Source organism: Indicator indicator, chromosome 8 (assembly GCF_027791375.1).
Source record: "Indicator indicator isolate 239-I01 chromosome 8, UM_Iind_1.1, whole genome shotgun sequence".
Lineage (NCBI taxonomy): Eukaryota > Metazoa > Chordata > Aves > Piciformes > Indicatoridae > Indicator > Indicator indicator.
Genome location: NC_072017.1, coordinates 3,107,920 through 3,135,483, shown reverse-complemented (window position 1 = coordinate 3,135,483; position 27,564 = coordinate 3,107,920). Strand labels below are relative to the sequence as shown.

Genomic DNA, 27,564 nt, shown 5'->3' with positions numbered 1-27,564 from the left:
TGTTTTAAATCCAAGGTTGAGACCAGTAAAGGGAAAGAAGCATTTCCCAAAGCTCAGGGCAAGGCAGACTGTATGAAAGAGGATGCAGAGCTCAGAGAGATTTCCCTTTTGTTTCCTCCACGAGCTTGCCTAGACAGGATTCCCACCTGGCATGCCAGTTGTAGATTTCATTCTGCAAAACAGGAGCTACACATTCCAGCTCTCCATGTATGACAAGACATGTCCCTATTGTTGGTCAAAACACTGAGACACGAACCACCACTTTTCAGGACCATGTGCTGAACAGCAGCGTTTGCTAATACAACTGTCACTGTAGACCACACTCACAGCAACCATCTATCTACTACAATGAAAGTTTGACTTCCAGGACGTGAGAGGGTCCTACAAGAAAGCTGGGAGAGACTTTTTACAAGTACTTGTAGTGATAGGACAAGAGGAAATGGCTTTAAGTTGGCAGAGGGTAGATTTAGACTGGACTTTAGGAAGAAATTCTCTACAGTGAGGGTGGTGAGACACTGGAACAGGTTGCCCAGGGAGGCTGTGGATGTCCCCTCCCTGGAGGTATCTAGGGCCAGGTTGGATGAGGTCTTGAGCAACCTGGTTTAGTGGTAGCTGTCCCTGTTTATGGCAAGGGGTTTGGAACTGGATGATCTTTAAGGTCCCTTCCAACCCAAACCTTTCTATGAATCTATGAAATCTGAGCCTGGCCAACTTGAGATATACTGAGCTGCTCTAACTTCTCATTGACTTCTTGCCTAAGCTTTACACAGCTGAGCAAAGAGGCCTCAGAGGAAGCAGGAAAACCTGTCCTGACTAAAATCATTCTCACAAGCAGCATTATAGGCACTGGACATCCAACACTGTTATTTCATCCAGGTGTTGTTTTTTTATCTTGCTCATGGCTACTGAGTAACATTTCTGGCTTTATAATTGAAACATCTGGGAGATGACTGACTGCTCATCCACTTAAGGATTACATCGCATAGACACTCATCTCTACAAACAATTTTTATTTAATTAGCCTAAACCTACTTTCTTCCTCCTTGCATAGGAGTTCACACCCTCCCTATGGGACTGTAAAAATGTTGCATATCTCAGTTTATTCAAGAAAGAACAGGTTTCAGGTTAATAAAGTCAATGTGGCCTTTGAGTGAACAGATATTAAACTAAGAAAACACCAATTTTTGCTCCACACTGTTCTAGTGATAAAAGAGCCCAGAAAATACCATTTTTAAAAGTTCTGAAAAAATATTTGAAACTATCTAATACACAAATCAGACACATTTCCCTTTAAAAGATTATGTAGATGCTTGTAATTTACTTAACAGTCTTTTAGAATGTGTAAAAATGCAATAATGAGGATTAATGGAAGCAATTTCAACAATGAGAGCCTAATTGAAAGAGAGGGGAACAGCAGGGGGGGAAAAAAATTAAAATACTTACAGCAGCCACAGGGATGAGGATTTCCACAAACAAACCAGCAAGTGCATGTTTTATATCTTTATCTTTTACTTCCAGGAAGTATTGAGCACATTCCTTAGTAAGAAAACATTAGAAGAAGATTTAGAATAAAGAAGACGAATGGCATCATGTCATAAACCCCACAAGCTGTAGCACATTAATTGCCAGTTTGAATTTGAACCATGCAAAGTGTTGAAGTTAGCCTTACAGTCCTTGACACTATCAACTTTACAAAACATTAGAACCTTTAAAACCTGTTTCCCCAGCAATTAAAAAGCAATTGAAAGGAGACTATTTGTAACAGCAGGCAGCTATTTCATTTCTACTCAGAACAGAAAGAGTACACAGAATGTAAAAGAATATAAACATGCTCATTTTTCCACTGATTATGCTGAAGTTTTCAAGAATAAATATTTATCTCTACTGAAATTATTATAAAATATTTTTTTTTCTTAATGTACTCATTTCCATTTACAAAGAAAGGCTGAGAGACCTGAGGCTGTTTAGTCTGGAGAAGAAAAGGCTGAGAGGGGGATCTGATCAATGTCTATCAATATCTGAGGGGTGGGGGTCAAGATGAAGGTGCCAGGCTCTTTTTGGTGATGCCCAGTGATAGGTCAAGGAAGAAGGGGTACAAGCTGGAACACAGGACATTCCACCTCAACAGGAGGAGACTTCTTTATGTTGAGGGTGATGGAAAACTGAAGCAGGATGCCCAGGGAGGCTGTGGAGTCTCCTTCTCTGGAGACTTTCAAGACTAGTCTGGATGTGTTCCTGTGTGGTCTGCCCTAGGTGATCCTGCTCTGGCACTGGGGTTAGACTCAATGATCTTTGGAGGTCCCTTCCAACCCCCAACATTCTGTGATTCATTTTCCAAGAGTGATGCAAAGAGAAATAAAGAATCCATACATATTTGCACACTCCACTACATCAAACTGACCTCTCTGGACACAACCTGATGTGCCCCTGGGTATGCTAGGTTTTTCAGGACTGTAAATAGCTCTAATAAAATTTATAACCAAGTTACAGTATTTTGGTTACTCTAGAATGGGCAATTTGTTCCTTGGGAACATTTTAAATCCAAAATCAAGAGAAGCAGACAAAGAGATCTTAAGTCTGTGTCTGAAAATTAAGAGCTTTTTAAACCAAAGTTACTTGGCATCTCAGCTGTTTGAAGAAGATACATCAAGTAACTTTTTTTTTCTTTAACTCACTGCTTTCATAAAGAAAGAGAAGTATTTGACTGTTACCAATTTCCATTTAGTCTTGAATAAATGCCTTTATACAGGTTTGTCACATTACCAAGACAATTGAGACAGGGTTCTCATCATGCTAGGAACTCACAAACTGCAGAGAAAGAAATGATTCATAACTCTGAGGAACTGATGAAGTAAACAGAAAAGGATGAAGGAAGACACACAGAGTGAGTGACTGATCACAGCAAGCACCACTGCAGCTTCATGAATTAACCAAAATGATGCTTGTTTGGGTTTTCTGCAGTGCTCACTTACCTGCATGAACTGAAATGATGCCTCAAAATCTTCCACAGGATACATCTTTACTCGAAAAAACTTCATTCCCATGATCAAGCTGATGATACTTTGTACTACATGAGGACTCTGTTCTTTTTGTCTCAGTTCCTTTAATTCAGTGACAAACTTCTTCCTAACAGCCTGAAACCTAAACAATGGGATACAGATGGAAATTAGTTGCACTGTTACTTTTATATCATGTCCATAATTCTGAACTCACTTCTGTAGTCTGTTAATAACAGCACCTGCAGCAAAAGAAACACCAGCAAGATGAACCCTGATACTTAAAATCTGGGTGTTTAAGAGTGCCTGTGATGATCAGCACGTTAGAATATGCTCATTAATAGCTACTGACTGCTACCAGGCCTCCTTTCCCTGTACCTGCAAAGCAATTTGGTGTGGTACTAAAGATTATGTCTGGATTTGTTGAAATGTATTGTCTTGGACCTGAGACAGATGAGGCAGTCATGCCAGGCTCCGCTTGACTACACTTGACACTTAAGGGATTAGTTACTGAGGTCATTAATGAAGACTGATGTATTAGTCTTCACAGCTAGAGTAAACTTCAAGAGGAGTCAGAAACTGAACTTACTTTGATTGAGCAAGAACCCCTGTCACTTCTGCATACAAGTCTGCAATAATATGCACATTCCCAGTGTTGGTTCCTGAATACCTAGAGGAAAACAAAGTAGGGGGGGAGTGTTAAATACAACTTTTCTCTTCTAAACCCCAAGTGTGTTCCCAATTACAAAACATTTGTTCCATGGCAAAGTGGAATATTACCATAAAAACAATGACAGTCAAGTATGAAATGCAAGGGTGACATTTAAAGTGATGTAGTTCCATTGAGTGCTGTGGCAGTTTAGGCTGGGTGCCCCCTGCCACTGCTACATGAGATACACCTCAGGTGTCCTGGGTGCTCACCCACTAGGGGTGGACACAGGAAACGGCGTATTTCTACCCATAAATCCTGCGCCCTATCAATCCATCTGCAGAGTCATTCCCTTCCTCTTTCTTCCCTCTCTGCTCCCATGGGAGATGTCCTCTCTTATCAGGTAATGCCGGGGGGGTATCTCAGGCCTCTTAGGCCTGACTAGGCCTAATGCCAGGAGGAGAATGGAGGGGGGGCAGTCTCAGACCTGGGCAGCCTGAGACTTGCCTAGCAGTGGGAGGGGGGGGAAGGAAGAGCCCTGAGGGTTTGGGTGGACCCTCGGGTGGGAGAAGGGAAGGATTGGGAAACCTCTGGGTACTATGTAAAGGGACTCTGTATGCTTTGGGATGTTCTTTGCCACTATGCTGTGTAGTTTTTTTTCTGTAGTTTCACCAATTGCTTTTCCATTTAAACTTTCCATCACTCTCCAATCCGTTTCTGTTGTGTCATTCTTTTGTCCCTTTCGGGGCAAGAGATGTTCTGGCTGGCCTCAAAGCAGCACAAGTGCACATGAGACGTATTAGAATCATAGGATAGTCTGGATTGGAAGGGACCACCAAAGGTCATCTAATCCAACCCCCTGTGCAGTCAGTAGGGACATCCTCAACTAGATCAGGTTGCCCAGAGCTCTGTCAAGCCTCACCTTGAATTTCTCCAGGGATGGGAGCTCAATCACATCCCTGGGCAATCTGTTGCAGTGCTTCCCTACCCTCATGGTATGGAACCTGTTCCTAAAATCCAATCTAAATCTGCTTCTCTCTAGTTTGAAGCCATTGCCCCTCATCCTGTCACTGCAGGCCTTTGTTAACAGTCCCTCTGCAGCCTTCTTGTAGGCCGCCTTCAGGTACTGGAAGGTGGTTATTAAGTCTCCCTGGAGCCTTCTCTTCTCCAGGCTGAACACCTCCAGCTCCTTCAGCCTGTCTTCATAGCAGAAGTGCTCCAACCCCCTGAGCATTTTTGTGCCCCTCCTCTGGACCCCCTCCATCAGGTCCATGTCCTTCCTGTATATTCTGCACAGGAAGTCTATTGGAATTATCTGAGCTGTGACTTTTGCCACTCTGGCTGCCTATGCAAATAATTTTGTATATTCTAAGATAAATAAACCCAGCATTATCTTGAACACAGCTGTGTTCTTCCAAAATATGCTTTCAGTCTATAGATATCAACCAGAGTTTGTTTACAGTATTATCACCAACATGTTACCTGTGAGGCAAAGGAGAACAATCACAACAAGCACGATCTTGACTGACAAGAAAGAAATTCAAGCACAGAAGAGAAACTTACCCTTCCTTATGTTTAAAGTGCTTAAAAGCCAAGTTTAGAACTTCATGTACTAAAGGATCTGGCACTGGATGAACAGGTATCTGAAATATAAATATCATTTACATATCTATAACTATGCATGTAGTTAGACACATCTGTATGTATGTATAAAATAAATAAACAGTGCTGTGAGATCAGAGAATCATAGAATGCACTGGTTGGAAGGGAACTTTAGAGGTCATCTATTCCAACTCCACTACAGTAAGCAGAGACATGCCCTACTAGATCAGGTTGCCTAGAGCCCTGTAGAAATCTCTCCCACCAGTGTTAAAGGACACATCCTTTGCTGGCATGTGGTATCAAGTTCATTCTGCAGTTTATGAACATTTGCACAACCTGTATTAATATCTTCTTCAATTGTTTTGCATGCAAACACTATGAATTTTCACCACAATTTATCAGACTAGGTTAACTGCATCTTGCCACACGTTCTGCCTAGTCTGGCCTTTCCATTACAGATTTAACCTCCTAAGACAATTTACCCTACATAGAGGATAACAACCTCCCTCCCTAGCCCCCCGCCCCAAAAAAAAGAATACAGAAGACAAAATCATCTCCATTTTAGACTTTCTGCAGATGAAAGCAACCAGAACATATAAAAATCTTCCCAGCAATAAGTAACAATTTGGTGAGACACCAAAACCAAGTATTGATTAGAAGGGCTGGTTTTTACTGAGCTTCTCTTTGACTTCACCACTTTTCTCAGGTTTAAAAGAAAACATCTGCTTAAAAATCAAATGTTTGTTTGTTTGTTTTAAAGTATTATATACAATTATGAAGTCCTTTAACATTTTAAAGCCATTTAGGTATGGACTAGGATAACTCTACAAAATGTTACTGCTGAATGTTACTGATGAAGTATTCACTAAATCTATCAGAAGAAAAGATTACTGCCTTGTCTACAGAAAAATGAAGCACTTGCTCTGAACAAAGCTATTTGTCCAGTAACTTCCAGTTACTGGAACTGCCTATTTATATGTATATATTCATGCAGTGAGTAATACGTAGTCATTTAAGCAAAAGATTTTTGTTCCTACGTAGGTCACGTCTGTCACCCTCTCTTCAGTTGTGTTCTGTGCACAATACAGCTGAATATTTGCACCCTTTGCACCCTGTGAAACCAGTTTCTAAGAATTAAACAATGATAGGGCTTCCAGGAAAACAGATGTAATGTGAATGTAAATACATTTATTGATAAAAAAACATCCCTTCTGTGCTTTGTTTGACTGCAGACTCGCATTAGAGGCAGAGCAGACAACCAGCTTTTTAGATGACTTTCAATATTAAATTGGCCCAAGATTTCTCTTCAGTGGTGAATTTATGTTTAGTGGCTCCTTGCAAGAAAATATTCCTATCAAAAAAATACCTATCTGGCAATATAAGTTAAGCAGCTCACCAAGCACTACAGGACCAATTCTCTTCAAGACAAAAATATTCTTATCAAAAAAATACCTATCTATCAATACCTATCTAGCAATACAAGTTGAGAAGCTCACCAAGCACTAGAGGACTGACTCACTTCAAGACAAAAATATTCTTATCAAAAAATTATCTACCTAGCAATACAAGTTGAGAAGCTCACCAAGCACTACAGGACTGACTCTCTTCAAGATCAAAACCTGGGCACACCTCTCCTTACAAACAAATCACTGGCAACATCTACTTTACTCAACAGAAAAACTAGGGGCTCAAAATACAGAAGCTACCCATACAACCCTGAAATCTTAAACAACCTATTCCACCTCCCTTTTTCTCTCAGGGAGAAAGCATCAAGGCTTTCTGTAAAATGCTAACACATCGGGTTTTGATGGTTTTAATACTGTTCTCTGCATCTCTGTGCACAGAGTGTAGAAATATCACTTGGGATGACTGGTTGGCGTCTCATGGAAGAACAGGTAACTCTTTGGGTTTTCTCTTTCCATTTTTCTCTGTATTACAGATGTGCCATGCAAGACCACAGAAATTATTTTCAAACTAAACCATAGTCTTTGCTTCACTTACTATAGAAAGCCTTTTAATTTTCATGCACCTATACATAAAAGATGTGAAATTTGCTCTCAAGTTTGCTTCATGTTTCAAACTGTTTCTTACCACAGCATTTTCTTCCCTCAAAAATGCAAGACCAAAATTGCTGCTACTTAAAGCCAAACTCTGTCTTCTTGTCTACAGACCAGTGCAAGTTTCCTTTCAACAGAAACTGTGTTGTGCCAGTATCCAGCACTACACTATAAGGCCAGGCAAAATTCCACTCCCTTTCTAATTGTTTTTAAAGTGACATATTCATCTTGTCATTCAGTGACTTCACATCATGTTTCAAAGACAACAGGTACTGAACATAAACACAATGTCTTCTGTTACAGTTCTGCTTTTCGCAGCTTTGACTTAGTGGACCCAAGATATATGAACTCAGATAATGCAAGCATGCAAAGATAAGACACACAGAAGCCAAGGACTTTCTGCAGCTGAGAGTATACGCATATGTTCATTGTATATGTGCTTCAATTTTTTGATATAAAAATGTAAAGGAGATGATCAAAACTGACATTAAAAGAGAAAGATTAAATTTGCCAAAGCAAAAGAGCTTACCTGTTTTAGAACCTCTATTAAAACTAAACAAAAAATGAAATCTACAGCTAGGTCCCTCCTTTCAAGTAGATAATCTCTTTCACGTTGTTGGTCATCTCTAAAAGAAGAAATCAAGAACACAGGTATCACACACAAATCTGAACACAAATACAGACATGCCTTTCATGCAATCATTCTTGCACACAGCTATAAAGTGGATGGTCACAAAGAAATTTGGGGTCTGGTGCAGCACTGCCATCTTGCCCTCTCCTGAAAGGGCCTGTCAACAGCCAAAACAATTAAAACAAATAAAGGACAAACTAGGTTGGAATTGTCAGCATCCCACTTTCTTCTGTAGATCAACCCCAAAGGCATTAATTTAAGTGAGCTCCCTCAAGGAAGCCCAATGCTCTTTCTATGCAGATTTCAGTAACAACAGATTCATAGAATCACAGAATTGTCAGGGTTGGAAGGGACCTCAAGGATCATCCAGTTCCAGCCCCCCTGCCATGGGCAGGGACACCTCACACTACAGCAGGTTGCCCAGAGCCACATCCAGCTTGGCCTTAGAAACATCCCAGGATGAGGCTTCCACCACCTCCCTGGGCAACCTCTTCCAGTGTCTCACCACCCCCATGGGGAAGAACTTCTTCCTGATGTCTAATCTAATCTCCCCTCCTCTAGCTTGGATCCATTCCCCCCAGTCCTATCACTACCTGACACCCTCAAAAGTCCCTCCCCAGCTTTTCTGTAGCCCCCTTCAGATACTGGAAGGCCACAAGAAGGTCTCCTCAGAGCCTTCTCTTCTCCAGACTGAACAGCCCCAATTCTTTCAGTCTGTCTTCACAGGAGAGGATCTCCAGCCCTCTGATCATCCTCATGGCCCTTTTCTGGGCACCTTCCAGCACCTCCAGCACCTTCTTGTAATAGAAGCTCCAGAACTGGACACAGTGCTCCAGGTAGGGTCTCACCAGAGTGGAGTAGAGAGGGAGAATCCCCTCCCTTGACTTCCTGGCCACACGTCTCTTGATGCAGCCCAGGCTCTGGTTGGCTTTCTGGGCTGCAAGTGCTCACTGCTGGCTCATGTTGAGCTTCTCATCCTCTAGCACCCCTAAGTCCTTTTCTTCAGGGCTGCTCTCAAGCCAGTCCCTGCCCAGCCTGTATCGGTGCTTGGGATTGCCCTGACCCAGATGCAGGACCTTGCACCAAATAGGAACATACATTTTCTTACACCACCAAAAAAATCAAATAGTCTCTTGCAAGGCAAACTCTTACCCCTTGGATTTTGTGCTAGAGCGAGGTCTGTACTCGTAAGATTCATCTTCTGTTCCATTTTGACGCCTGTACCAGTCAAACAAGGTGCGTAATAAGGAGGGGAGACAGTGCTCTGCTACTGAGCTCATAGAGCTTATCAACTGAAAAATATAAAGAAAGGTAGTTTAGCATGATAAAGCAATCTCAAAAGCCTTAAATTATCATCTTTTCAAATTGGTTTTTAATGTTAAAAAGCATTTATCATCTAACTTCACAAAGTAAAATCATTTTTGCCTAGGACAATTACTGTAAATTTCATGGAATCATTGTGGTTGGAAAACACCCTTAAAGATCATCTTTGTGTGACACACCAAGTCAAGTATGATCAAATATAAGCAAACACAAATGTGTCCTAGCTCAGGAGAAGCACAGAATCCAAACTCTATACAGATAACCTGTATAAAAGCATTGAGAAAAGGCAAAGATTTTAGGATGCCCCCAAAAGTTCTGTACCTATTTCTCAAGTATTTTTAGACAACAAATGGCAGAGAAGAGGCAACTCTCCTAGACTCAGAAGTAGTTCAGAAACATGCTTCTTTGGTTATTAGACAAAGAATAAGAGTCTTTTAGATCTTCTACTCTACTTTTAATACATTTGCCTGGCATAGATCTCAGGCTATGTTTCCTTTCAACACGACTCCCCTATCTACTGCTCACAAACCTGTCTTGAGTTGTAAACTCATCCACGAAACAATGGCAACAGAAACCATTATAGAAGGAAGACTTCAACATGGTATGAAACTCAAATTCTCCAGGCTTCCTTTAACTCAAATTTTAACAGACATCATCAGTGCCCAAGCTTAAAGAGAAAAATGACTGGAGAAAGATAGCAGGGAGGCAGCAGGGAATAAACCCATTCCCAAAACTCTGTCTGGGGAGTTACCATGTTGCTTACTGATGCCAGGTTTAATTACCTCTTGCATCTTTCAAGGAAGAGGTTTCAATAAAAGCCATCCTCATGCTATTCCTCATCTATTATTCACTATTCCAGAAAACCAAGATAACATCAATGCATTATTTCCTTGGCTGCAGTTAAAGCATCTTGATTCTTCATGTTTGGGGATGAGCAGGGGGCAGGTTAAGCAAACGGAAATCTCAGGGGGGATCTTTTCAGCCTTCTGAGCAGTTAACTTGTTAACCAACCAGCTATTCAAGTCACAAGAATTCAGTAGCACTCCTTTAGTTGTGTATACAAGGGAAGAAACTTTCTCAAAGTACAAAAAAAAAAATTCCTATCAATCATGTTCATATTCTGTAAGTTCACACAGAATCACAGAATGACTTAGATTGGAAGGGACCTCAGAGATCATTCACTCCAACCTCCCTGTCATGGGCAGGGACACCTCTCAACTAGACTCAGCTACTCAAGGCCTCATCCAACCTGCCCTTCAACATCCCCAGGAAAGAGGCAGCCACAGCCTCCCTGGGCAGCCTGTTCCAGAGTCTCACCACCCTTATACTGAAGAACTTCTTCCTCAGATCCAGTCTAACCCTGCTCTCCCTCATCTTCAAACCATTCCCCCTTGTCCTGTCTCTAGACACCCTGATGAAAAGTCCCTCTGCAGCCTTCCTGTAGAATCCCTTCAGGTACTGGCAGGCAGCTCTAAGGTCCTCCCAGAGTCTTCTCTTCTCCAGGCTGAACACGCCCAGCTCCCTCAGCCTATCCTCATAGCAGAGGTGCTCCAGCCCTTGGATCATCTTTGTGGCCTCCTCTGGACTTGCTCCAACAGCTCTGTGTCCTTCTTATGGTGGGGACACCAGAACTGGAGGCAGGATTGGAGGTTAAGGAAATGAGGAGAGTAAGGAAGAATGTCTGAGAAAGGTTTTCCCTGTCATGGCAAAGTGAAATAGCTGCTTAAAGGAATCGTTAAGTCATTTCTATTGGAAGCATAACCAGACCAATGGGGTTGCCATCACATCCCTGCGTGTAAAAGCAATAGCTTTTAGTTTTCAAATGGCAGAATTTATTGTTGAAGTTTCAATGGGAACTAAAAATGTAAATTTAGCTAAAAGAGATGAACCTCTGGAAAATGAGGAGGAAATTTTTCTGTTGGTAGACCTCTAAAGTGTTAACGGTTTAGTACCAGTGCTTTCCCATTAGCACTCCCAGTGCATCAAGAAGCTACCAGAGAGGAATTGTTTACAGATTGCATATTGCCATTTCTTGAAATATTTTAGCTTGGGACAGCTTGAACCAGGAAGTGATGGAGGCTAAGGTTACACAGAGCCTCTTAACAGCAATAGAAATAAATTAAGTCTTTTTGTTCCTTACCTTATTTCAGCATCTTCCCTCTTTCACTGTCCCCTTCAAATAATTAATCTGTTCTAGTAGTTTCCTACTGGCATATTCTACAGTGGTAAATGAAGCCTAATTAACATTAAGGGTCTAACTCTTCTGATGCTGATTCAGATGTGGATGTTCCGAGTCGTTACAACAGTGGCACCATTATTCTGCAAAACCAGGCCACCTTAATCCACTACAAACTGCTTTAAATCATGTGTCACCTACCTGATCAAACTGAAGATCTTCACCTCTTTGAAGAGATCTGGACAAGAGCTTTTCCTGTAAAAAAAAAAATTAAAAGAGACATAAATTTCACAATGCAACTGATTGTTCTCACAGACAGATTCCTTTTTTTTTCTCCTATTACAGAAGAAGGAAATCACTTTTAATATGAAGAGTTGCATTATTTTTCAGCTAGAGTCATTCCTGAAGATGTGAAGTACACTCACAGAAGACTATAGATCTAAAATTAATTTGGTAGCTTAAGAGTATTTATGTTCAAGACTGACAAACAGCAAGTGGCAATCACCTCTTCCAAAGAGTGGGGCCAACAGCAGTGTGCTTACAAAGGGTAGATTTAGACTGGACAGTAGGAAAATTTTTTCCCAGCAAGAGTGGTCAGGGATTGGAATGTGCTGGGCTGGGAGGTGGTGGAGTCCCCAAGCCTGGCTGTGTTTGAAGGTGGTTTGGATGTGGTGCTTGGGGCTGTGGTTTAGGGGTGAGCCTTGTAGAGTAGGGTTAATGGTTGGACTTGGTGATCCTGAAGGTCTCTTCCAACCTGAATGTTTCTGTGATTCTGTGATTTCCAGTCTGCACTGTCCCTAAACTGCAATGAGAAACAGCTAAAAAATGGCAGATCAGGAAAAACAGAGAATGTCAATAATAACTTTGCTTTACAGCTGAAATAACTTTGCAAGGTTTGTAAAACAGGGAAAGATGCCAGACCATTAGAGTTTCATTATTATAATGTTTCATTGCTACCAGTACCATAAAATATATTACTCTGTTAAGAGCAAAATCAAATTACATTCCTGACAAAAGAGTTTAGTGAGAATTGAAGCATTAAGAAAAACAGAAGACTCATCAAATGTAATAGTAATACAAAAGTAACTCTTAGTAGCCACTGTGGAGAGCACTACAATATGCAGTTGCAAGAAACTTTTACAGTCTCTTGCTAGGGTAGCCTAGAAAGTAAAAATCAAGAAAAGAAGGAGGCACAAACCCAAGCCAAATTAAATTAAAAAAAAAGAGAGAGAAGAGAGAGAAAAAAAAACCCACAACAAAGCAAAACCCAAACACCACACCCCCCAAATAAATAAAGAAACCAACCAAAAGAACAAAAAAGCCCACATAGATCACACAGATAAAAGAAACAACAACAAAATTACAACACCCCAAAACAAAACAAAAATAACAACAACAAAAAAGGAAACAAACAAAACCCACAAAACCATCCCAACCCAAAAACTAAGTACCACATACTGGCTCTGAGGGTCAGTGATTTAGGGTAAGTCAAAAGCCACAGCAACAGCTTAAGGGCATACTACAAAGTAGTGAGACACATTGGGGAGTATCTTTTGCTGCTTAAAAAAAATTTTGACCTACTTTCAATTTCATCATAAATGAATCAAAAATGTTACCTTTGCTAAGGAAAGTAGAGTAAGCTCTCAAGGTAAGGAGTTAAGAGCTCCTATTAGACTGCAGTATGCAAACAAAGAGCTTTTATGAAGCAAGGTAAGCAGTAAGCTTTGCCTGAGCTGGGATGTAAAAGGAGGTGCCAGCAATACTGATAGCCAGCACTGCTCTCAACAGGTTGTGCCTCAGTTAACAAGAACTAACTGCTCACTGGTTTAGTAAGAGACAACACCCATGCTCTCAGGCTCTGGACAGAAAATTTCCAAGTCAGTCTTGCTTGGCACTTAACAACTGCAAGGCTGCAACAGACAGGCTGTATGTGAAAGAAGCAACAAGCCCAAAATCCAAATTGGTTGCTTATTTCTGCTTGCCCTAATTAGAATCTTGAAAAAGTGATACAACTTCTGCCATTCTGTTACCAGCTGTATTTGGTGTTCAAAGGACATGATCTCTGGCAGCTATTACAGCCTCTGAAAACTTGAATCCAACATCACCCAGGCAAGAAGGATTTGCCTCCTCTGGAAGTATAACTGGAAACATTACAGGTACCAATTCACAAGTCAGGCCACTTTCACTTTCTGTACTCCAAAGAAATCACTTAAATTGTCTAAGAAAACATTGCCCTTTATGTACACTTCCAGCATGTCTAAACAAAAAAAAAAAAAATTTAAATAAGAAGCTGGCTTGAGGAAAATGCATTTAATATTCTGAAATAGTTATATTTGTATTGTTAGCCAATATTCCTCTGCTGTATATTCAAAGCAAGATAAGGGTAAAATAAACCCTTCCTTGAATCTTACAAACTCATATAATTTTACATGTTAAATCTGTTCAAAATACTGCTAGGAGAAGTGACATTTTTGCAGGGGAGCACCTGCAAATCAGAATTCCCTTACAACTAAAATCCTTCCCTCCCCTCTTTTCACAAGGCAGGGTCTGCTGTGGATGAATTCATGTTGTATGTGCTGTGCTTTCAGATAAACAGCACAAATAATTGTAATCTTATCCATAAAGCAGAAACAGGAGGGACGTTCCACCCTCTCTAAACATCATATATTGCTAAATAAGCTGAAGAAACATAACTAGAAAACTATTTCCTGTAAGTAACTTTCCTATAAGAAGATGGTAAAAGTCAGGTTCCTTACATCTTCTTATGCCACATTTCCACCATGGTAGTACAAAACTATTACACAGGGAAACAAAACCTGGGTTTATTACACCCACTGCATGTGTCTAAAACCAGAAACAGATAAAGAAAAGAAAGATAACAAATCAAAGAGAAGAAAATAATCTGTAAGTCTTTATTTAAAGAAGTCAAAATTCAATTGATAGCAAACTAATTTTAAGATAGTTCTGGAAGTTTGGTCTTTTCCCCTCCCGTTCTATACTAAGTGACACCCTTTGGTACATCAGGTCCAGAGGAGGCCACAAAGATAATCAGAGGGCTGGGGAACCTCCCCTGTGGGGACAGGCTGAGAGAATTGGGACTGCTCAGCCTAAAGAGAAGGCGGCTCTGGGAAGAGCTTAGGGCAGCCTTCCAGTACTTGAGGGAGGCCTACAAGAAGGCTGGGAAGGCACTTTTTACAAGGGCCTGTAGTGATGGGACGAGAAGGAATGGATTGAGGCTTGAGGAGGGCAGATTTAGACTGGAGATTAGGAAGAAATTCCTTACAGTGAGGGTGGGGAGACACTGGAACAGGGTGCCCAGGGAGCCTAAACCATTCTATGAATCTATGAAATGTTGAAACAGCTTTTAAGATTTTTATTATCAGAAGGAACCTAACATGTTCAGAACCCTATTATTTCCCCTCAGCATTAAAAAGCTGAAAGGTAAATGTCACTGCAGTTAATGTAACACTGACCAAACAAATGTGACATAAACAAACCATACTCTTAACCCAGGCACAGGTTTATCAGGGCCCCTGAGTTATTTGTATGGGTTTAAAAGTTATTTTCCTTCAATAATGTTTTCTTCCAGCTCTGTTTTGTCACAGCCTCAGTCATCTCTCACAGCTTGTAAGAATCTAATAGCATAAAGTAAAGGTCTGGAAACTTTCACTGAATAATTTAAGATTTCTTTTCCTGGCTTCCTGAAGTTTAGAGAGACATGGAAGCAGCAGGTCTACATTTATCTTTTAGAAGTTAAATGCAAAAAACTGCAACAAAGCAAACCAAATCACCTCACCACTACTGAATTAACCAAGGAGCAGTCAGCATCCAGTGTAAAGCACAAATGTCAACATGTGGCAGGCAGCAGAGCTCAGGATGTAGGCAGAGATGCATGTGCTGTGCAAACAACTGCACCCCTGCAAAAAGGAACCACCCCTTGGCTCCTCTCCAGCGCTCACTGGCACTGCTCTCTGGAGGCTGGCACAACTCAGCAGGGTGCAATTGCTTCTGTCCTCCAAGCTGCAAGTGAGAAAGCTTCTATGAAGAGAGACTGAGAGCCCTGGGGCTATTTAGTCTTGAGAAGAGAAGACTGAAAGGGGATCTGATCAATGTGTAGAAGTATCTGAGGGCTGGGTGTCAAGTGGAGGGGGCCAGGCTCTTTTGGGTGGTTCACAGTAATAAGACAAGGAACAATGGGTTCAAACTTGAACATAGAAGATTTCACCTCAGCATGAGGAAGAAACTTCTTTGGTTGTGACAGGAACAGGCTGCCCAGGGGGTTCTAGAGTCTCTTTCTTTGGAGACTTTCAAAATCCACCTGGATGCATTTCTGTGCAGACTACCCTAAGTGATCCTGCTCTGGCAGGGGGATTGGACTGGATGATCTCTTAAGGTCCCTTCCAGCCTCTGATACACTGTGATACTGTGAAAGCTGCCAAAAGATGCTGCTGCCTTGCCTCCTGCATCCCAAGTGCTGGGCACTGCTTGTCCCAGGGTCAGAGCAGCGTCCAAGAGACACTGCCTTGAAGAAATGCAATTTGCTACATTTTACAGACTTTGGACAAGCTCTTGAAAGCACTTAAGAAGACTTGCAAAATCAGACAGTGCTTGTCTGAGCAATGTTTAGTATCTCTATGATGGAGTAAAATTGCTGGTGTTGGCAACAGGCTTCAATGCCCTTGCTAGTTTTGACCAAAACTTTACCATTTAGTACAGTCAGCAGCTTACCTACTTGACAGCTTGGTAACTTAGTGGCACCATGTTAAACTTTTTCTGCTCAAATTCCAACCATCTGTATTTACGTGCAGCCTGACAAAACCACAGAATGTTAGATGACTGAGTTTATCACTAAACTTTTTCAACTCCTATGTAAATTTGTTCCACACTTGAGGAAGGCTGGCACCATGCCTCACAGTCATCCCTGCTCAGCTGATGCAAGGGATTTCAAACTACAATAAATTGCATCTGAACCACTTTTCTTTCAAAACTACACACTATGACAAAAGATTCAGAAGCATTGATTTATTTTTTCTAAAAGAAAGTGTTTTAATTTAATTGACTCTCCAAAAGGATGATCTTCCTTCCTGTGCTTACGCTCACAACTCAAATAATTTATTTTAAGCATTTGCTGATAAGCTCTTTCTGTAACTCTGGCAACTCTGTGGTATTAAAATTTTGCAAGCAGACAACTCTTAATTAAATCACTGGAAGGAAACTAGTTTGTTACTCACTGGGTACTGCAAATAAATTCACAGCCAGAGATACCATTTAGTTACTTTTTAAATCCCAAGTCTAAATGAAACCCATACACGTAGCCAAAAGTGGACCTTCTCCTCACCCCAGGGTGCTGTCTTGAACTGAATTTACTGGGGTTTTTTAAATTATTTCAAAATTAATTTTTGCTATCCTACTGGCATGTTCATCTTCAACTCTTAGAAAGTGTCTAGCTCCTAACTTTAATCGGTTTGACTCCTACTTCTCTCCAACAGCTTTGTCTAACAGCCTACCTTCTTCTAATACATTAACTACAGGAAGGCCTTCCAATAGCTGAAGGGAAGGCTGCAGAGGGACTTTTCCTAAGTGTGTCTAGCAACAGGACAAGGGGGAATGGTTTGAAGATGAGGGAAAAGCAGGTTTAGACTGGATCTTAGGACAAAGTTCTTCAGTAGGAGGGTGGTGAGACTCTGGAATAGGCTGCCCAGGGAGGCTGTGGCTGCCTTCTCCCTGGGGGTGTTTCAGGTCAGGCTGGATGAAGCCTTGAGCAGCTGAGTCTAGTTGAGAGGTGTCCCTGCCCGTGGCAGGGAGGTTGGAGCAGATGATCTCTGAGGTCCCTTCCAACTGGGAAGCTCTCTTCTTTGAAAAGGGCAGCACTTCATTGGTTCAATTGGTTTTCTAATTTTTCTAATGTGGAGATGTTTTCATTCTGCATGAATTACGGGGAACACATAGTCCTGGTTTGTCGTCAGAGGATTTATCCAGTCCGGTTTAGGGACAAGTTTTGTAGCACAAGTTAACTCCAGAGCTATTCCTATATTTACCTTGCTACCTGCATTCCAGTGAAGAGATTTAACTCCGAACTGGCTACAGGAAAAGCCCTCTCCAGCTCATCTGAATCCAATCTCTGTCATTCTGGCCCAGCAATACCCTCCCCGTAGCTTTAGCAGATGAGTAGAAAATGGGCCAAGGGAGTGGCATTCACAGCAGCAGGCATTTAGACCACCCTGAGCAGAGCTTCCACCCACAGTATTTCCACCCCTAGAGCTCTTCTCTGATTTCCAGCCATGTACCCTTCACCATCTGCAGGCCCCTTTTGCTCCAGACTTTCTGTGCTTTCTTATCAAATCCTCCCGAAAACCTGCCTGTTTTTGGATTTCTGCAGGCCAACAGACACATGATGTTTAAGTTGTGGGCTTGTCTGGTACACACACACACACACAATGTTTACCTAAGTAGGTGTGTACAAAGAAAGGTTTCCTTTTTCTCAGCCTCTGAGCTGATAATGACCTTAGTTGAAGACGATTCCATCAGTGACACCATAAAATGTGTTTAGTCCCATTTCCGTATTCTTTTGAACTAGTTCTTAATAATATTTTTTCCTAAAGTTTCACAACTAGCACTCAAGTATTCCCACATGCACTTCTGCACACAAACACTTGTGCAAGCAGCATTTGCAAACAGAGGCCATCTGCAAGCCAGCCCTCTGTGAGCTACAGGGTCATAGATTCATCATAGAATGGCTTAAGTTGGAAGGGACCTTAGAGATCATCTATTCCAATCTCTTCACTCTCTTCCTAGCATCCAGTCTAACCCTGCTCTCCTCATCTTAAAACCATTCCCCCTTGGCCTGTCTCTAGACACCCTGATGAAAAGTCCCTCTGCAGCCTTCCTGTAGGATCCCTTCAGGTATTGGAAAGCAGCTCTAAAGTCCCTCTGGAGTCTTCTCCTGAACACCCCCCAGCTCTCTCAGCCTATTTTCCTAGCAGAGGTATTCCAGCCCTTGGACCATCTTTGTGGCCCTCCTCTGGACTCACTCCACTTGCTCTGCACATTTCCAACTTAAAAAATAACCTTTTTTTTTTTTTTTAAACCAGAAATGTCCAAAATAAAAAAAAAGAAAAAGAAAAAAAAATCCATTTACTTCAAGATCTGGATAACCAACAGAGTTTTTCATTTTACCTAACCAGTTGTATCTGTTGCCCACTGTATTTTTCCAAGTGTTTGCATCATTACTTCGGAAAACAAACCAAATGCATCTGTTCTTGAAAGCCTTGTCAAAGTATTATTTCAAAGAAACATCAACAGGAAACACACTTTGCAGTGTTAACAAAGGGACTTTTTGTGTTGTTGCAATTTCCTTTGGTGACTTTACAGAACTTACAAATACTAAGAGGTCACGTTTCCAGTAATGACCTCAGACAGTTGTAACAGAAGTCAACAAAAGACAATCTAGGTAGCAGCAGTATTTGCAGAAGCCTGTTTATTCTGGACTAATCCCTTTGAAAAGTCAACAATGTATCATCATAGAGTCATAGAACGGTTCAGGTTGGAAGGGACTTCAGAGATCTTCTACTCCAACCTCTCAACTAGACTCAGCTGCTCAAGGCCTCATCCAGCCTGGCCTTGAACACCCCCAGGGAGGAGGCAGCCACAGCCTCCCTGGGCAGCCTGTGCCAGAGTCTCACCACCCTCCTACTGAAGAACTTATTCCTGAGATCCAGTCTAAATCTACTCTCCCTCAGCTTCAAACCATTCCCCCTTGTCCTATCGCTACAGACACCCTGATGAAAAGTCCCTCTGCAGCCTTCCTGTAGAATCCCCTCAGGTATTGGAAGGCAGCTCTAAGGTCCCTGTGGAGTCTTTTTTCTAGGCTGAACACCCCCAGCTCCTTCAGCCTATCCTCCTAGCAGAGGTGCTCCAGAGGTGCCCTTGGATCATCTTTGTGGCACCCTCTGGACTCTCTCCAACAGTTCTGTGTCCTTCTTATGCTGGGCACACCAGAACTGGATGCAGTATTCCAGGTGGGGTCTCACATGCGCTGGCATCTTCTTTTCAGTAACCACACACAGGACAAACCAGCCTCCTTTAGAAAAAGAGACCACAGAACAAACCCAAAAGGACTCACCAAAGGTTCAGCCATTACAACTTCAATTTTCTTTTCAGCTTGAACAGCAAACTCAGCAAAGAGGCTTTTGATGACATACTCGCCAGGTTTGACATCTGGATCAATAGTAATGTTAGACATGATGATGCCTCTCTTTTCCCAGGTGGAAACAACACTTGGAGAAACTCTGCGTTTATTTACTCTGCTGGGTGGCGTGGAGGCTATAGGGAAACAAAAAAAGGAAAGAAAAATAAAGAGCTGTAAAGGTGAGCTTCTAAACACAGTGCCTATGATTTCTTTACTTTCCCACCCATCACACAGGTGTATTCACACAGTAAATTCTGTAAATCAGAAGGAGGAAATAAGTTGCTATGACACTCCACAAGGTTGTATTTTTAATTAGGTGGGAATTTCTACTCTTAAGTTGCACAATGGTTTACAATGGAACACCTTTCTCTCACTGATCAAATGTGAAAGTGTCTTATGCTGTATGAACCACCCCCTTCTGAATACAGCTGCATGATGATCATGATAAAGCCTGCAGTAAACACTTCAGTTCCACTAAAAGTCACAGAATGCCACCTTGGAAGGGACCCCAAGGATCATCTGCTCCAGCCTTTCTAGTTGAAATGAGCTGGCCCAGCAGCCTGTCAAGCTAAGTTTTAAGCTGTCCAATGTGAGGGAATCCTCCACTTCCCTTGGCAGATGACTCCAATCTCTAACTTTTCTCCCAGTGAAAAATTTTCTTCAGGATTCCAACAGGAATCTACCCAGCAGTTAACTTGTCCCCATCTCCCCTTCTCCATGGGACTGTTCATGAAAAGGTGGTCTCCATCCTCCTGGTAGCCACCCTTTATGTACTGGTCCATGGTAATAAGGTCCCCCCTTAGCTTTCTCTTCTGAAGGCTGAACAAAGCCAGCTCTCCCAGCCTGTCCCCACACGGTTCAACGTCAAGGGTAAGCTCTCTGTATTGTGAGAGGCATCTGCATCATTCAATTTTCATAAACTATCCATTAAGTTCTACTCAGGTCTCCAAATATCTTCAAGGGAAGTCCATCCTTGGCCCCTCTTGGCACATTCTAACAGCAAGCTGAGTTTCTTAACATGAACACAAATCCTTTCTAGACAGGTCAGGCTGATTGTCTCCACTCTCTAGTCAAAAAATCTGAAAGACTTGTTCCTTTTCAGCAATATGAAGTAATTGATCAATAGAAATGTAAATTGGATATATTAATCTCCTTAAGGGTTACTCTTTCACCTTTACATTGAAATTGTTCTATACTAAGTTTACACATATTTATCCACCTTTATTTTTTTCTCCCATGTCTTTATTATCACCCTTGCCACCCCATGGCAGAACTTACTCCTGTAGGAGTTTAACACACACCTGACAATTAGAGTAAATAATTAGAGCTCTAATCTTGCACACTGTAAATCAAAAGAGCAAATCACATCTTGAACAATGCCCCAGATCTAGCTAGAAAGGTCTGATCCAGATCTGCCTAGGAAGGTCTGATATTTCTCTAGCACACTCCATGACTGCAGATGTTTTTTTTTTTTAATAGCTACTAGGAATTGCTATTAAGAACTCTTACCTGCTGATATTCAGATTTTCCTAAGATAGCTGTTTAGAGAGCTTAGTCTCAGTGTATTTTACTGTATTACACATCACTATTTGTTCAGGCAAGCTCTGTTAAAGCTTGCTGCAGCTGAAATGTGAAGAGATGCACTTGGCCAATTTTGATGAACTTGCAAAGTTTCTGTGTGTTTTCAACTTGTAGATGTGCAATTCCTTGTTAGCTAAATGTTATCTACAACTTTTACTCAAACTATTCTTCCCCTGTTCAACTCATGAAAACACTGGTTGCCATGGAACCAAACTTTTGGTGCTTTGTATGTTCCCAAGACAGAATCTCAGCCATTCACAATTTCTTCTACTAGTTCAGAAAGTTACATTTTATACTCTGTCCAGTTCTGGTGTCTGCAGCCTAACAAGGACACAGAGCTGTTGCAGTGAGTCCAGAGGAGGCCACAAAGATGATCCAAGGGCTGCAACACCTCTGCTAGGAGGACAGGCTGAGGGAGCTGGGGGTGTTCAGCCTGGAAAAGAGAAGACTCCAGAGGGACCTTAGAGCTGCCTTCCAATACCTGCAGGCATCCTGCAGGAAGGCTGCAAAGGGACTTCTCCTAAGGGTGTCCTAAGCAATAGGAGATGGGGGAATGGTTTGAAGCTGAGGGAGAGTAGATTTAGGCTGGAGAGATCTTCATTACAAGAGTGGTGAGATTCAGGGAGGCTGTGGATGCCTCCTCCCTGGGGGTGTCAAAGACCAGGCTGGATGAAGCCTTGAGCAGCTGAGTCCAGTTGAGAGGCGTCCCTGCCCATGGTGGGGAGGTTGAAGCAGATGATCTCTGAGGTCCCTTCCAACCTAAGCCATTCTGTTATTTTACATAACAGAGACTTCCTCAACTTCCATTTAAAGTAATCATTTACCAAACTCATTGGTGCAGTGAGCAATTCAGCAGGACTGGAAAGAGAATGGTCACAACTACCTTAGCCTCTAATGAAAAAGGAGTAAGGTTTTGTGCACTACATTGTGAGCTGTTGCTTCTCCTCTAAGTATTTTTTGTACAGGCTTGCTCTTTAGTTGGAGCTAGGCATATTTTTTCCTGTACAGAAACTCCAGTATGCAGTCTTGGAGCCTGGAAGGACTCGCCAAGGTCACAGTTCCCAGCAGCCAGATGCAATACCAGAATGGCATGCACGCACACCACACGCCAGAAAGCACTGCTGAACATCCTCTAGCACTTTGATCTAGCACTTTGATCTGGTTAACAGAGGTCCTAAAAGACACAGAGGAGCACATGCCATGCAGTGCAGGCAAAGGGAGATCAAAGACAATGCCATGTTCTAGATCCTTATGGTGGAAGTTCACCAGATGAAAGTACACAAAGGTATTAAGAGTGCATGCTGCAAACAAACAATGACAACCCCAATCACCTCATTTTAATACAGAATTCCTTCTTATTCCAGCATCTGATGATTGGCTTGTCCCTTAGTATGAAAGCATAAATGTATCAGAGGCTTTATAAAACATTTGATGCCTTTACAATGTCTGCATCCTCCAGCATCCATACGCCTGGCATTCTTAAGCTTGGATGCTTCCAAAGGCAGCCCAGGAAAACAGGGAGATGCATTATGTGTCAAGAAAAAAAAAAAAAAAAAAAGAAAGTACAGAGGTTTGAGGATTCTCTTTTCCTGAGAGAAGAGGTGAAAAGGAGGAATATATCCCCCCTATCCACATCAAAACAAAACCACCAAGCCTGAGACTGACCAAACAGAAAAGTGCTGCCACACACAGATTTTGAATAACTCTCCTTTCATCTCTATATGCAGGTGAACAAAATAAAAATTAAGTACCTAAAGACTCCTAGCAGATCCCACACAGCTGCTTCTATCCTAAACAGCAGAGTTTCTAAGAAAGCTAAAGCTTTGTTCCATGAAACAGACAAATCAGACTCATACTTTAAATAACATATTGAAGCTGATAAACTGCAAATAATCGAGAGTTTAAATCTCCTTTTGCAAATCATTAGCAAATCATAGTGTCTGGGCAGAAGAAATCTAGCAAAGCAGCTGCTTGGGCTCCTTCTGGGCTTACCTACTGGTGTATGCCACAACCCCACCATATCAGGACTAGGGACTTAAGGAAATATGCCACAGCTCCTGAACAGTGAGAAGCTGGTATCAACCACCTCCTGTCTCTCTACAGGGAAGCTAAGAGGAGCTAATGTGCTCCTTAAGCCAGAACTACTACCTTTACTTTGCATTAGTAAACTAATCCTCAGAAAGAGATGATCTTAGTATATACATTAACTTCTAATGCTGCAACACAGCTCCTCCCAGTAAGGATGAAAGCCAAGGGCTGTTTAGACTGACCCAAACCCAGCTGTACTGTAGGAAAAGCTTCCCCACAAGGTTCATGGAATGACAAAGGAAATCAACACAAAATGGACAATCTGGACAAAAAGCTCAACCCTGAAAAGGAAAAAAAGAAGCAACTGGACTGCAATGAGACCAGCTCCCAGGAGTGCTTGCAGAAATTTCAGTGCAAGGCAGAGGGCATGACCATGAAGCCAGAGAAATGTGGTACCACAGAGCAGCTTTACATCATCCTGCAATGCCACGGACCCAACTTCTTGGCAGGAGTTTCACACAGCCCCTTTCAGATGGCATTACCATGAGGGTGGTGGAACACTTGAACAGGTTACCCAGTTGGGGCTTCATCCCTAGAGATATTCAATGTGAGGCTTGACAGAGCTCAGAGCAACCTGATCTACTGGAGGATGCCCCTGCTGACTGCAGAGGGGGTTGGAGTAGATGACCATGTGGTGGTGTTAGGCCATAGGCTGGACTTGATGATCTCAGAGGTCTATTCCAGCTTCAATAATTCTGTAATTCTGACCTTTGGAGTTCCCTTCCAACCCAGACCACTCTATGATTCTGTCATACTGACAAAGGATGCACTCACAGAATTAACCAGGTTGGAAAAGACCTTCAAGATCATCCAGTCCAACCTATCACCCAACACCATCTAACCAACTAACCCATGGCACTAAGTGCCTCATCCAGCCTCTTTTTAAACACTTCCAGGGAAGGTGACTCCACCACCTCCCCGGGCAGCACATTCCAATGGCCAATCACTCTTTCTGTGAAGAATTTCTACCTAATACTCCCTCCCAGCCAGCTCTCCCCTTCCCTCTACCACTCTCCTGTGCCTGCAAACACAAGTGTGCAGCTGTGTCCTGAAGTGGAAGAGCAGCAGATGCATGCCTTTTTCCCCAGGTTAATTTGGCCACAAGCAGCTCGCAGCTCGCTCACCGCATGACCGCACAGGTGCTTGTGCCAGCAGCACCAAGAGGAGAGTCAATGCAGGGGGCCAGCCCTTTCCCTCTGCCAGCAGCAAAGCAGAGTGCAGGTTATCCTACAGTGGGACTAAGCTCTGTGTTCACGTGCACAAACTGCCCTCAAAAGCAAGGGGAAAATGTCAAACTGCAGCCATTCTCAACGCTGCCACAAGAGGATTACAAGCATCTTGGTTTTGCTGAAATGCTAGCGGATTCAAAAGGCAGAATAAAGGACTAGGATTTGCTTGCCTCTGTGAACTTGCTGAGGATTCTAATTCAGGGCAGCATTAAAGGCTCACAGTGACAGCTCTTGCCTTGCATATGACAATGCTTATGGTTTTATCTGCCATGTAAAACTAGTAAGGTGATTAAACACACACAGAAAAAAAAAAAAAGGCAGGGAAGAGGAAAAAATGGAAGGAGCTTGGCTGTGTTTAAGAAGAAGATATGTAAAGAAAACCCAAAATCTATTAACAGATTTCTTAACTAGATCAAACAACATTATTATCTAGTAATTATTATGTTCAGTGGGATTCATTTACTTGAACACAGAAGATTTCAGCTCAACGTGAAGAGAAACTTCTTTCCAGTGAGGGTGACAGAGCCCTGGAACAGGCTGCCCAGGGGGGTTGTGGAGTCTCCTTCCCTGGAGACTTTCCAAAACCCACCTGGATGCATTCCTCTGTAGGCTACCCTAAGTGATCCTGCTCTGGCAGGGGGTTGGACCTGGTGATTTCTTGAGTTCCCTTCCAACCTCTGATATACTGTGATGAACTTGCAATCAGTAACACTGTAGGAAGGGTCTACCTGGATTTTAAATAGTATGCTTAATGGAAAAAAAAACCAAACATAATCCAAACAAATCTCATCACAGAGCAGGATTAAATAATTTGCTTCTGCTATTCTTTGCCATCAAAGCATAAACCATCTCTGCTCCCAGCTGCCAGAGAAATTTTAAGTTCCAAACACTATTTGGAAGTTTCAAAACATGGACCATGCTACAGAACTTCAGACAAAATCTGGAACCAAAAATCATACGGAATCACAGAAAAATACCACTCACAGCAGCTTGAAAACAAAACAACAAAGAGTTTCATAAATTGCTGCAGAAGACTGAATATTATTTGCTTCAAACAATGCCCTCTTTGTTTGCTCCCATGCAAGTTGGCCCTACGTGGGAAATCTGGGAGCCAGTGCCATAGGAAATCTCTGTCAAACAGCATTGTTTGGTTGCTAGGGACACACCAAATTGTTTGCATAGTTTCAAGGAACAGTAAAACAATACAAGGGATAATTAGACAGAGAACATACTCTTAGGTCAAAAGGCAACACACCCTGATGTATGCTAAAGGAGAAACAAAGTTAGTTGTGTTGAACAAGTGTCCAGAGCTAGGAAAGGTTACTTAACACCCAGGCTGCTATTAAAAGAGTGCTGGCTTTGTCATCCTGCTTCTCTCTGCAGGGCCCAAACACATCAAATGTCTGCGGATGCAAGTGGAGATTAGTCAGGATTCATACACACAAAGCAGGTACCAAAAGGGAACAAATGGACCCCAGCCTGTGACAGTCCAGGGTGCGTTTTACTTCATGACTAACAGAAAAACGACAATTTTTAGCTTTCATACACTTTTTTTTGGGTGCTATTTCACACTTGCCAAGTGCTGACACCTCATATGCACTTTAAATAGTACTTCCTATGTTTTTCTTGTCTTCTCCTTTAAGTGAAATTTACTTTCAGCTGCTACTGTTTCTCAGGAAAATTTCTATTAGGTATTTTCCCTCTTTTGAGATACCTGAAAGCAAATCTAAAGTTCTTTTATGCTTTTTAAATGAGATATGCAACTATAAAATAAAGATACTCAACACACTTTTCAGAGGGCTTCCATATCAAGCAGACCATATTCTTGGTTGCTATTAAGTTCATTGCTAAGGTAGTAAATCATTTTGCACAGCTTAGATTCAATGATTAAGCTTCTTTATTCTTATTTTTGTAGCACCTGTAATATCACAGGTCTTTTACCTTCCCTGTGGTATCAGCTGCATGTCTGACTAACAATACAAAGATTGAAGATATTATCTATGTGGCTGCTTAAAGGAACTTTATTTCAGTAGCTTGTCTTCTGTTCTAATAAACATCTAGACGGTTTCATCCTACCTCAGAGAAGTCAGATCAATACACATGGACATATATCTGCAACAACTGTTAGGGTGCTTCACAGCATCCAATCTTCAGTTATTTTACCAAAGTAATCATTCTTTTTCCCTAATAAGGATATCAGTGCTCATAATAGATGGCAACCTGTCCAGTATCATCCCAACAAATCATGAATAGAACCAAAAATTTAAATCAAGGTTTTCTATGTTACACACCAGCAGAAAATTTCTTCCTGCAATTATTTCACAATTCTGCAGTTGCTGTAGACCATCAGGTTTCTATTGTTTCAAAGGTTCAATACTCACATGAATCACAAAAACTTCCTAACTTGAATGAGAGAAATGGTGAATATCATACAAACTGAGAATGGCTCAAGTTGGAAGGGACTTGAGAGACCATCTACTCCAACCTCCTCACCATGGACAGGGACACCTTTCCACTAGACTTGGCTGCTCAAGGCCTCATCCAACCTGGCCTTGAACACCCCCATGGAGGAGGCAGCCACAACCTCCATGGGCAGCCTATTCTTCCAGAGTCTCACCACCCTCCTACTGAAGAACTTCTTCCTGAGATTCAGTCTAAATCTACTCTCTCCCCAAGCTTCAAACCATTCCCTTGTCCTCTTGCTAGACACCCTGATGAAAAGTCCCTTTGCAGCCTTCCAGTAGGATCCCTTCAGGTACTGGAAGGCAGCTCTAAGGTCCCCCTGGAGTCTTCTCTTTTCCAGGCTGGACACCCCCACCTCCCTCAGCCTATCCTCATAGCAGAGTGGTTGCAGCCCTTGGATCATCTTTGTGGCTCTCCTCTGGACTCTCTCCAACAGCTCTGTGACCTCCTTACAATGTCCTTCTTAGGATACCTTTATGAAGACAAGAAAGTTCAAGATACACTGCTCTAAGAACAGATGCACATTCCAAACCTTAGTCTCCAGTCCAAAGGCAAATAAAGGGAAGAGCCATCCTTCACTT

At 42.0% G+C, this 27,564-nt stretch overlaps 1 protein-coding gene across 1 annotated transcript in view; it reads right to left on the bottom strand.

Annotated features, from left to right (window-relative positions):
- The window catches only part of FRYL (FRY like transcription coactivator), a 152,693-nt gene that overhangs the window by 89,744 nt on the left and 35,385 nt on the right, over positions 1-27,564 (bottom strand). Inside the window, exons 2-9 of the mRNA XM_054382823.1 lie at positions 19,557-19,756; positions 11,636-11,689; positions 9,088-9,227; positions 7,834-7,930; positions 5,209-5,288; positions 3,586-3,666; positions 2,973-3,141; positions 1,444-1,536 (exon numbers count right to left, since the gene is read on the bottom strand). Of these exons, the coding sequence (XP_054238798.1) occupies positions 1,444-1,536; positions 2,973-3,141; positions 3,586-3,666; positions 5,209-5,288; positions 7,834-7,930; positions 9,088-9,227; positions 11,636-11,689; positions 19,557-19,756 (914 nt within the window). The remainder of the gene's footprint in view (positions 1-1,443; positions 1,537-2,972; positions 3,142-3,585; positions 3,667-5,208; positions 5,289-7,833; positions 7,931-9,087; positions 9,228-11,635; positions 11,690-19,556; positions 19,757-27,564) is intronic.